General features: G+C 37.3%; 1 protein-coding gene across 1 annotated transcript; it reads right to left on the bottom strand.

Moving 5' to 3' along the window:
• Window positions 1-5,976: 5,976 nt before the first annotated feature.
• Window positions 5,977-10,475, bottom strand: LOC108360614 (KN motif and ankyrin repeat domain-containing protein 2 kank). The gene is made up of 2 exons (XM_017612973.1): window positions 9,890-10,475; window positions 5,977-6,031 (listed from the first exon to the last, which is right to left on the bottom strand). The coding sequence occupies exons 1-2, from the start codon at window positions 10,081-10,083 to the stop codon at window positions 5,977-5,979; spliced, it is 249 nt and encodes an 82-aa protein (XP_017468462.1). The 5' UTR covers window positions 10,084-10,475.
• Window positions 10,476-12,439: the final 1,964 nt, after the last annotated feature.

Genomic DNA, 12,439 nt, shown 5'->3' with positions numbered 1-12,439 from the left:
CTTTGCAGGCGACAACAATATTGCAACAGCGCATCAACCCACGCACAACAAAAACACAAGCTATTATAGCAACGTCTACAGCCAAAAGTGGCAAACCAAATTCGAGTAACTGACGAAAACACCTCAAAAAATTATGGAGGGGAAAAATGCATTTGAAAAAGAAAAAATTACATCTGCAACACATTGCGCTCACATGCGAAGGAAATATGTAATTTAGCAACGCCTAAATGGCACTACCAAAAATTGATGACGTAAAATTTATGGCTGCAATTTCCGTTGCTGGAGGTGGCAAGCGAACAAGTGGAAATAATCTCGCACACATCTGCGCGCACGCGCATTTCCAACTTTTATGAGCGCGTATGCATGCAATGTGTAAATTAAGACGTTTAATGGCCGCTAGCTAGAGCAACAAAGTTGTTTGACTTTCGCAAGATTTTTTTTATTATTATTTTTTTTTTTTGTTTTTGATTTTAAAATCGCATTTGATGATGAGTTATACAGCGCGAGCACTTTAGGCAAGCAATAAATAAATCATTTTTGAATTCGTAATTACTTTAGCGCCCACATGACCAAAAACGGTTAATAGCATTATTTAATTAACTGACTTAGCAACAGCAACAACTACAACAATAATACTAATAATAGTTTTAACTGTCAGATGAAATGGAAATATTGCGAGCTGCAAGATATCCATACGACAATGCTACATCTCATATAGATTGAAGTAAATTATTTTTTATAAGGATGTAAAATGGGCAGATCTGTTATTAAAAAAAAAAAACACCAGCTGAGACATGCACCAGATTATGGTATTGTTGGATAGTGGAGCTACGATTACTCGGGACAACAAATAACGCTTTTAATAGAGCGAAATTTACTAAGAATGCGGGCGACAGGGCGGCATATCGTCGCAGTTTCAATGCAACAAGAAGAAGAAGGCATCGTCCTACTCCTCCCAGCTTCCTGGAAAGGCCAGGTGCAGGCCACACTAAAAACAGTCTTGAAATATTAATCCATCTAGTGTATAGCTACTTCCCTGGATGTGTCAATATAGAAGGGACAGCCATCTTTGTGGCAGCAACCTTATCGCTTACAAATCGATTAAATCGTCATATGTAAAATACAAGATAACTCTGGCTATCAGATCTTTCCACCTTAGGAATCTTCGGGTCTAAAAACCAGTAGCCACAATATCATCCTGCCTAACGAAATTTCACCGAGGTAAGTGCGACCTTCACACCTAAAGCCGAGCCAAACAATACATACGATTTTCGACCCACCAATCACTCTTCGTTTCTCCACAAGCTGTTGAAGAGACTTTCGATTTTAAGTTCCTACTTCCGATGCCTAATATGATTACTCTTTACAACACAATACAACGGTTCAAACAGCCTTGCACCAAATGGTTGCATGTATTGAACAGGCGCTATACTTAAAAGAACTCGCCCTTAGTTGCGCAAATTTATGCCTCCCACCACATCGAAAGCTATTCGAGGTGTTGTGTATGCAGATAAAGCAGTTATCCTGGTGGTACCAAGTTCATATCGAAGGACAGAAAAAAAAAACAAATCCTACATAATCATCCCGCAAAGCATGTCTAGATATGCAGGGTTAATTTTTGGCCAGAGAGAGCCTTCATCATGTGTCCTTATAAATAAACCGTAGCGTTGTCATTGCAGTTATTGTAGCAACACAAATCCACGAAAGTACTCGGTCTTTGGAACTGTGATCAGTTGATGATCCTTAGCAGGGTTTCCCCGATCATACGATCGATTCAAGCCGGCTATTATACATTGATTCTATAAATTTGTCTTAGTCTGTAAAGTAAATTACGATAAGCTCCGGCATTTTTGTATCAAAATTTTCTGTAGGAGTTGATCATTGACATTATCAAAACTTAGGCAACATTAAAGTGATCAGCACTCAAAATTATGCTATCGACACCGCCAGTCGCATATTCTAGAAGAAAAAACGCTATGCCAATTGAAACCAGATTTTAATTAAATCAACTAAATCCAACTTAATGACAAACATAATGCAACTGCATGCAAGTCCTCCTACACTTGTCCAAAAATTAACCAAAAATACTTAGAGTGGGATATGCAATCACCGCCAAAAATAGCTGCTGCCATAATGACTAGCTAGGTAGGTGTGCTAAGCAAATAACAGTGATTAAGTCTTAGACTAAAAATTATGAATAAACAAAATAAAACCGGTTGCTTAGTAAACTTTTCGGAAATTGAATAAATACAAAAGTCGTCACTTGAATCATTGATGCGGAGGGGTTAAAAGTAAGCTAATTTAATTTTTTTTCGAGCTACGGTAGTTTCTATGGGCTTTCATTCATAAAAATCGCTACTAAAACGGCAAGAAAAATTATTTTTTTTCTTTCCTACTTTTTTGGTGCTACATTTATTGGCGGCATACACCCATTCATATTTTTTCAAGGTACATTAGGGTGGTACAAAATAAGTAAAGTCGGAATTTTAATGCTTTCAGGCCCTAGGATTGTTCTATACCTGAAATATTCCCCAATTTTTTCATTTTGAAATCAAAAAATATTTAGAGGTGACTTAAAGCGATTTCGAAATAAAAAAAAACAGGGTAATATTTTTTTTTACTTTTAAGTACATACAGTAAAACCCGCTTAAGTACCTCACGAAAAATTTCAGCTTTTTGAAGAACTTAGGCGGGTTGGGTACTTAAAAGAACCCGCTTAAGTACCTCGATGCGGGTACTTAGCGAACATAATTACTGATGTAGTTTCATCTTCTTGTTAACTTACATAAATACTTGAATAACAACATTTAATGGAGTATACATAGTTTAAAACCAAAATCGTAGCATTATTTAAACACATAAACAAGTAAAGAAAAACTTTATTAAAAAAAATATTTAGTGCAATGGTATGTCATTTTTACAAAAATTAAATTGTTTAAAAAGTCAAAGTTGGACATATCAATTTTTACCAAATTCAAATTGATATTGTTTGCCACTTATGTTTATTCATTAATTTTTAAGATTTTTCAATCAATTAAAATTCATTTCATTCCCTAACAAATACCTAAGCTTAAGATTTTGTAGAATACTTAAAAAAAAAATTCATCATAGTTTCAAACATTTTTCTCAGAAGTGTATTTTGGGTATACAGAAGTGCATTTTGAGTATATAGCCCATTCAATATTAGTGTAATAATGTGCAAGTTTCAAGTGGCTAAAAGTTACCGTTGATTTTTTAGAATTTTTTTACCGAAGGTGTGTAGTGCTGCTAGTGAATTTCAAAATACGTAAATATTTTAAGGAATTTTAAAAGAGCATTTATAAGGGAAAAATAATAGGTAGAATTGTAAATGAGGCACGAAAAAATTAGGTACCTAGGCGGGTGGGGTAAATAAGCGGGGAGATACTTAAGAGGGATTTTCTTCAGATTATATTAAAAAATTCACGGTGTCCAAAAATGTTGGTTACTTAAGCGGGTTAGGTACTTAAGCAAAGGGGTACTTAAGCGGGTTTCACTGTATGTATATACATATAAATTCGTAATATTTATTTACTGTCTTGTGTTCATTTTTCTACTTAATTCAGCATGCTCCATTTGACCTTGACTGATTAAGCATCGATTTGTCTAAATAAGTATGCAATGCAAAATAAAAACTTGTATGTGGGTGTTGAAGATAGCTTTTTAAGCCGAAGTGTCAATAACTTGAAAGCTCATCAAGGGCAACTATGGAAATGGCTATCAGCAAATAATATTCCTATTAATTAATTAAATCAAAATAAATTTAGATAGTCAACAAATGAATGTTAAACTTTTTTTATAAATTTCTTTAAACTAAAGGTAAGCTATGTAAATAAGTAAATCGTTCATCCAACGCTTACACAATAATTGTAATTATTACTCAGCTTTGAATTAATATTTGTTATACTTGAAATATCTTGTTTTTTTTTGCAAAACATCAGCATTAGATCATCAAGAGTGTTTCATAATGGATAGAGCATCAACACAAGGTACGTCAATAATTATTCACTTACAATTTGTGAGCGCATTGGAAATCAAGATCAATTCAAGATCAGCCATTGATTCATTTATAAAGTATGTTTCATTGACTTTTTCCTTTCAAGCGAATGCGCTTTCATGAAAATAATAAAAATCTAAATGATGAATGTACAATTAGTTATGATCTGAGTGGATCTGAATGCAAAGCTGACAGAAATCTTGAAGAATTATTCTATGAAATAAATTGATGTGAGATCAGCATTCGGCTTTGACTGGCATCCAGATATATGATGGAAAGCTTTTGTAATTTTGTAACTTACTCTTTAAAGACTAAGAAAAATATTTCTTTAGTGCTCTCTAATGAGGTGAAGTATTTGGGCTCATTTCCTGTAAGTAAGCTTTTCTGTAAACCCTAAACCGAGGATAGCGTAAATAAAGCGTCGCTTGCTGAGGTTTCATGGGCAAGCGCCGGGATCTCGTGGATTGCGGTTTACTGGCTCTATAAAACCTGACGGTGTGACCTTGTTTGGTGAAGCGGACTAGATAAAGCCACCATCGCTTTTCCAACATTAGAATTTCAAGAAATTTTAATCTCATTTTGGTCCGAACTGATCACCGAACATCCCAGCCAGGGTCCTGTGACTTCGGCGAGGAAGTCTCCATAAATTGCAAATTCTGGCTACCGTACCACTGCAGTGTTTTTTTAATAGGAGGTAGCCTCAAACAATAAACAGGAAAAACAAAACACTTTAAGGAGGTTAACATAATGACAGCTGAGCGGAAGATCGTTCTATCTCGGCTGTCGGTTCCAAAACGCGCTATCTCAGCAAATGGTTAGAAAACGCCCTATTTCAGCGGCAGTTATAAATATTGAATTTATATTGATAGAGCATTTTCGATAGGGCGTGTTTGAACCAAATTCTCATATATGGCGTTCTTCAACTAAATTCTGAAATGGGGCGTTCTTCAACTTCTGCTGATATAGGGAAGTTTTGAGCCGAGGTAGGGCGAACTTCCACTCAGCCGACAAATATATTCTGATAGCCAAGCTGTAATCAGGGTCATTGGATCTTTGACATCACGTTCGAAAACGGTCGGGGAATGCCTGAATTCTTTTTTAACCGTATCAGATCACTTCAGTCATGGCTGAACAGCTATCAAAAAAAGTCCTGCTGAGAATTGCCGCCGAGCAAAGAAAGCAAAGGGCTCTGCTAGCTACATGTGGTCTGCTTCCGAACATGTGGGCTTTTATTAAGCTGAGTGAATGCTGGAGGAAAACCTGGGAATGCAAGGCAGCTAAAACATTCTGGCTTCGGGTAAAACGGCGGTCATTTGGGGAGCTATTAGAACTTAACAAATACTGGTAGCAGTTGGACTTAGCATTTCCAGATCAGAGTGCGTACGGTAAGGCTTAACACCACCTCGAGATCTTACTGCAACATCTGTGTTTTACTCAGCTGTCCAGCTTTCTCGAGCTTAAGTTTTAAACACCTTGGGTCTCTTCATTTTACCCCTTCTTTCGAGCTTTCGAGTGTAGAGCTTAGCCGCTTGTGGAGCTTTGTCGCGTGCAAAGGGCGTATTTGCACGACAAACCTATAGAAACTCCCAGCAGAAACTCCCTAAGTTTTGAGCTTCAGCTTCAAATATGTCAGGGATGCTCTTCAAAGCTCTCTGTAGATTTTATATGGACACGCACAGAGTAAAAGCTCTCACCGAATTAAGTACACTATTGGCCCATATTCAGCCTTATCGCGAACCTCGTGTGAATAAATCATCCCATAATTTAACAGAAAAACGAAAACAAATTGGGAAAAATTGTTCTTCTTTTGCTTTATAATTTTTGGGAATATTTGTTCACAAGGAATTCAAAATAAGGCCGATTTTCTCCGCACATTTTCTTCGACAAACCAAATTGACTCATCTATGCTTCATACATGTGGCTTTATATGTGTGGACATAATATGTATCCATTTGAATAATTTACTCACCATTTTCTTCGCCGAAAAGACGCGGTGCATTACGCATCACCACCGACCTGCAACGAAAGAAAATTTTACATGGATCCAATTAATATTTCAGTAGTCAAAAAATGCACAAATTAAAAACTAAAAAATAAAAACAAAAACAAGTAGATAGTACAATTAACTTTTGCTTATAACGAGCAAAGCTGCACATGCACACATACATCTATGTATGTATACAGGATCCAGAAAAATGAGACTAAACTGCTGTTTGGAATTGGCGCGCAACATTTCACGCATCATTCAACGGCAGCAACATGCATCATCAACAGATGCAGCAGATTTTCATAATTAATTGCATTGGATGTGGCAAAGAAATGTGGCAGGCTAATGAAAAGCAAAATAACAAAAAAAAAACACATACGCATGCACATGCACGCACATGTCAACTTATTATTGTGGCGAGCAAAAGGGAACCAGCAGATGGAACTATAATGGAGCTATGGAAAAGGGCTTTCTTCGGCATGCAGCACTCTATTTATTCACTCCAATGAAAGCGTGTTTATATGTATGTAAGTAAATTTGTATGCACGTTACAAAGTAGCTGCACCGCCACACATTTTGTTGAATGTTGGCTGTCATTAAATTAAGCAGAACAGGCGCCCAGCACCGCTGCTACGGCTGCTGCACTCAGCTTTTTTTCTGTGTTGGCGCAGTGGCTCTATGGATTTTTGCTTTGGGTTTAAGCAGCTACATACATATGTACTTGGCGCGGATAATATTATGAAAATAACATAATTTATAGACGTGCTGATTTATGACTGTCGAAGGTGGCATGAAAAGTAAAAATACCTATTTATTAAAAATTTATATGCTGCCTCAGGCTTGTTGCTCCCTCAGAAGAGCGCATAAATTTGTTTCGAGGAAAGTACTGCAAAAGAAATGAGAACAAGTGGAGGTTGTGAAGCTATTGAATATAATTTTATATGATTTAAAAGCCATTTAATCACATAATTCTAAAAATAAAATAAACAAGCCATTTTTAAGCAAAAAACAATACCGACTTTAATTCTCATATACAAATTTAAGAGTAATGTTAATTTCCTCGTGATCCAATGATCGGATCAAAACCAAAAAGGGATTAGTATGGGACCACTTCGGAGATGCCACCTTTCCCTCGAAAATATTATATTATAGAAATCGGTTAACGTGGTCCAAAGTTATGCGGCAACATACATACATAAAGAAAAATAAAAGAATAAAAAATATTCCGATGAATTGATAACCTTCTCTTTTTTCAAGTCGGTTAAAAATATATGTACACTATTTGATTTAAAAAAAAAATATGTAATATTTAACCTTAATTGTTGAACCCGACACTAGAAAAAAAGGTCAGCTATGGTTCTAGAGGTCGACCGCATTTAAGCAAACTTTATTTAATTAACATTTAACATAGCAGAATATGTTTCAACCAAAAACAATCACGAGTCAGCTCGCTTTTGTCTCAAATGTGTCGAGGTGCACCCTTTCAATTTGTCATAATACTTTTACTGTTTATTATTATCTTCGTTTTTATTTGTTTATATTCGCATACATATGTACATAGTTATGTACATTCAGAAAAAATCACGCTCTTAACAACCGTCTCGCATTTTTCAATGTAAAAGTGAAAAATCGCTTTCCGCCCTTTTAAGTGCTCGGCTATTTGTTTTCCCGTGAAGTGTTGCATAATTAGTTTTGATTGTCTGGAAATCATTTTTCATGCACGGGTTGTGAATACTTACATATGTGGCTAGTAAGTGAACGCGCCGTAATTAATTTTTGATTTGTAGATATTTTTGTTACAAACCAGAACACACTCTAAAAATATTTTCACATAGAACCAAAATTATTTTAAAGAATTAAAATGACTTCAAGAGATCAGCGTTCTAATTATAAATTATAAATTATAAAATAATGCAGCTTGAAATTTTTAGGAGAAAAGGCATGTATACAGAAGAAAGAGACAGATGAGGGAAATCCGGGTATCAGATCACACTAACTGACATTTTCTTTCTTATCAGGTTAGCTTTTATTAATTTTACAACAATAAAATACACTGAAGGTTCTGGCTGTGCGCTATGTTTGGGACCCGCTACGTCAAACAAAAACTTCCAATGAAAAAGAACAAAAGGCCTCGGATGGGATCCTTTTCTTTTGATGACAAAAAATGCAATGTCTGGGGCAAGAAAGAAATAACGAGGAACCCTGAGTCGCCGGTATTGGATTTATGGTGTGAGCGAGAGCTCGTCGTTCCCCAGAGTGCGCACCAAAACGAGGTTCTTCAACATTTCGCTTATTTATCTGAATACACGACCCAATGGAAGAAAAGGTTGAGATGTCAAAAGATTTGTTTAAAGAGAGCTCACACCAGTTCTCTAATAGCACTCTTCAGCCAAACCGATATCTATCAGCGAAGTATTTTTCGTAATAAAATAAAGATGCCGAAATACGTCAGTGCAAAGAGGTTACTTAGAAAAGGTTGCGGAGGCAGAGAAAATTCATATAAGAACAAATACGGCGGCCTAGTAACCGATATCCAGAATATATTGAATTATAAATTACTTTAAGCAGAAAACGCTTCTACACTGTGCTCAATGGCATTGCAGTCAATAGATAAGATGGTATGAATAGCAGTTTCGCGATTGAAAAACAACAAAGTTGCTGGGGCTGACGACTTGCCAACAGAGCTATTCACAAACTGGGAAGAGGTATTTGTAGGGTGCACGCCTCAACTATTAAGCGAAATATGATCGGATGAATGTAAATGTTCACTGCCCAATACACAAGAGAGTTAATCCTACTATATGAACCAACTATAGGTTTATCAAGGGCGAGGTAGATCTTTGACAGAAATTATTTGTGATATGTTAATGTTCTTTCTTTTCTTATTTCAGACAATTCGTACTACAGGCTTTGGCAAACTTAGTCATGGAACGATACTCAGTTGAACAACGCGTCAATGTGATCCAAACGTTTTATGAAAATGGTCGTTTTGAAAAAAATGGATTTCGCGCTCATCATCACGAGCGATGAGGCACATTTTCTGCTGAACAGATAATTTGATGCAACACTGCCTCGTTGGGGGTACTGAAAATCCACATGTCATTCAAGAGAAAACTATGCAGCCACAACGAGTAACAGTTTGGTGTGGTTTTTAGGCTGGCGGTTTCCTCGGACAGCACTTTTTCGAAAATGATAAGGGTAACAATGGAACGGTGAACGTTATCGTGACATGATAACCAACATTTTATGGCCTGAATTAGATAACATAGACATGGACGATATGTGGCTTCAACAGAACGGTGCCACTTGCCCTATTGCGAGCGAAGCTGCCAGGACGCATTATCTTGCGAAACAACGAGGTCAAATGACCGCCGAGATCTTGCGATTTGACACCATTGGACTTCTTTTTCTTATTTTGAACTGTAAACAAAGCTTTTAGTTTCGATATTCCATTATGATTATTTATGGTTTCTTGAAAGTGTTATTTACCGTATACGAAACCGAAAAATCTAATTTATTGTTTTGACAGCAGAAATGCTTTGGGGATTAACCAAGCCTGCAGATTGCTACTAAAGCTCTTAAGATATTGAAAAACAATAGCAAAGCAATGAAGAAATATGAACTCTTAAGCCCCCTTCAAGAAAAGTAGAAAAGATTATAGATATGCGCATATTGCTCATTTGTTTCCAGGGCTTAAATCCGCTTACAACAAAATCCTCTTAAATCTATTAACCCGGTAGCTTGACATTCATCACTGTCGAAACATTTTTCAATAACAATTTTCGTACGCTTGCGCAATTGTGTGTTAATTTAATTCCACGTGCACGCACCCTTTCACTTTCTTAATAAACACCCCAGTCGGAGCCAATTAGTGAATTCATATGTACCTCCAGAATCGGCGTACGGCCTCCTGTTCGCTGGGCGATAAATCTTTTATTTTCGCCTCGAAATTCTGCTCCCACTCTGTTGGTTTACGGGGAGCCGCTACCGCCGCCGCCGATGACGTCGCAGACGCTGGCGATAAAATCACTTGTGACACATGGCTGGCCTTATTTAATTGATTCGCGCTGCTGACACTCATTGTTGCAGCCAATTTGATAAAAACAAAACGAACAGGTGATTGCAGAAATTCGCCACGGTGATTTTGTATTACGTTTATGTGAGTGTCTGTGGTGTAGTATATTTCTTACAAATGTTTTGCTTTCCTTGCTGTGAAAATTTAATTAGGCGCCAGCGCTTGCACACACAAAAGCGCAGAGTTTGTCATATTTATTGTGTTGGTTTTAATGATTATTTTTTGTTTGTTTTTAGCAAATAGGTGAGCACACGCTGCTTATTGAACAATAAATTTAATTAGCTTTACTTCGAGTCGAAAGGAAATGAAAATCCCACAACTGGCTGATAACCACTGTTAGTCGGCCACTGATACTGGATTGTAAAAATGAGATATAAATCATTTATTTGTGGCTAAGCTTTTTTTCTTTTGATGCAAATTTTAAAGAAAATTTGTCTTTTAATTTTGCTTTAAATTTTTTTTCATGCAAAATGAGAATCATCTTTAGCTAGGGGTTGATCACTACACAACTTATAGTTTTTTTCTTTTTATTTTACTTTCGTGCTCTCAACCTTTGGGCAATTTATTTCAACCTTTTGCCACTCTGTTTGCACTTCAGACTCATTTAGCGAGCATTTACTGCATTTTTACAGCGGAAGTACCACGCGGTATTAGCATACCTAGGCGTTTTTTAGCGAACCACACGCCAAAGGGTTTCTATTGTACTCATTTCGCATTATAACGCAATTTTTTCACTTTTTTCCAAAAAATCTGCTATCTACAATCAGCACTACAATGACGCGCGCACTGCTTTTCAAATACATCATATACGTTAGTAGATAAAGGCGTTTAGTATCACATGCACTGTCACCACTATCGAACGTTCGTTCGTTGGATCGATCACCTTTACAATGCGCGACAGCCAACCGCATGCCAAATGCTTTCAAATCACACTGAAATGCGTTCGCTCGTCCGCGCGTTCGCCGGCGGCATCAACCACACACGCAGCACATAAAAGCCCCAAAAGATCAACTTATGCGGCTGACTAACCGCCACTCAATGCGCGACTAGTGTCTGAATGACGTGACGTCACTGGCTGGCTGAGTGATCGCCTACCTAAAAGATCGCCACCACCACCATCAGCGCCACCACTGTTGCTGCCAAAGTTGCTGACTGCTGCACCAAGGAGTCATGCATCACTTTGCGCAGCGTTTCTCATCTTTCATGATGCGCGTTGTGCCTTTTTTCACTTTTTATTTCCTGCCTTTTTATTTATATTTCCCCGTTTATTCAGGCGCTTTGATGTTTTTGTCCTGCGCTCGTTTGACGCCGCGCTGCGGTAGAAAAATGAATTTGCGTTGAACCACAAGAAGTCACTGCTGCCACCGAACTGACTGCATATGAATTGGTTAGGAGGTTTGTAAGCCCAGCAGCCTGTAGGTAAAGCGTCTAGCAGCAATCGACAGCAGACAGCCAAGTCAGCGGAAAAAAGCGTTTAGAAAAAGTTGAAACCAAAAGCGTTGCGGGCGCTGAGCGCGAAGCAACAAAGCCATGTGGTAAACGGATATACCTTCGAATGTGTGTTTGTATATGTAAGCGCTGGTACACTCATAAATGTAAACGCGATACGTTAATTAATAATGTTTTCTGCTTTATAAGCAGGCGTCTCGAGACAAGTAGGAAGCAAACTCAACTGAACGAACAGCTGAGCTGAGAATTATTAGCTCCGGCCAAGGCGGTAGCGTCGATCTTTTTTACCAAAACCAGTTTCACAACGTAGGCAATCGCTTGAGCGAAGCTCATTTTACACGATGCTGGCAACCAACAAAAAAAAAAACACATATAAATAAAAATTATAAACACTAAACTTTGTGCCTATTATTTGAAAAGCAAAGAGCGACGGAAATTAAACAAAAACAAATAAATGGTTGCAAAACTCAACTGCGGCGACAACGTCAACTCCCAGGCGTTTACTAACTTGAGTTACTTTTTTTTAATATATTTATGAGCATTCGTAGTGCATATATTTGTATGAATATTTATGTGTTTATAAAACGCTCAAAGTGCCGAGTATTTGTTCTTGGCGTTTTTTGTTAGTTGAGTTGTGAGCTTTGGTATAGTTTTAACCCGACAGTTAACCGATAAGCGTGCGAGACAAATCAACAATGATATACACACATGCATACATATAAGTACATACATGTACATATATCCATAGGGTGATTCAATAAGACCGCATATGTTCGCAATAAGCCCATTGTTTCATGCGTTGTGTGGCAAGTAACACCGTCCTGTTGAAACCACATATTTTCTAAGTCCATGCCATCTATGTAATTCAGGCTATACAAAGTTTTTTTTATCATGTCACGATGACGTTCACCTT

This window comes from Rhagoletis zephyria, unplaced genomic scaffold (genome assembly GCF_001687245.7).
Source record: "Rhagoletis zephyria isolate East Lansing unplaced genomic scaffold, Rhagoletis_zephyria_1.1 Rzeph_scaffold_00593, whole genome shotgun sequence".
In the NCBI taxonomy this organism is placed as follows: domain Eukaryota; kingdom Metazoa; phylum Arthropoda; class Insecta; order Diptera; family Tephritidae; genus Rhagoletis; species Rhagoletis zephyria.
This window is presented reverse-complemented; position numbering and strand designations above follow the sequence as displayed.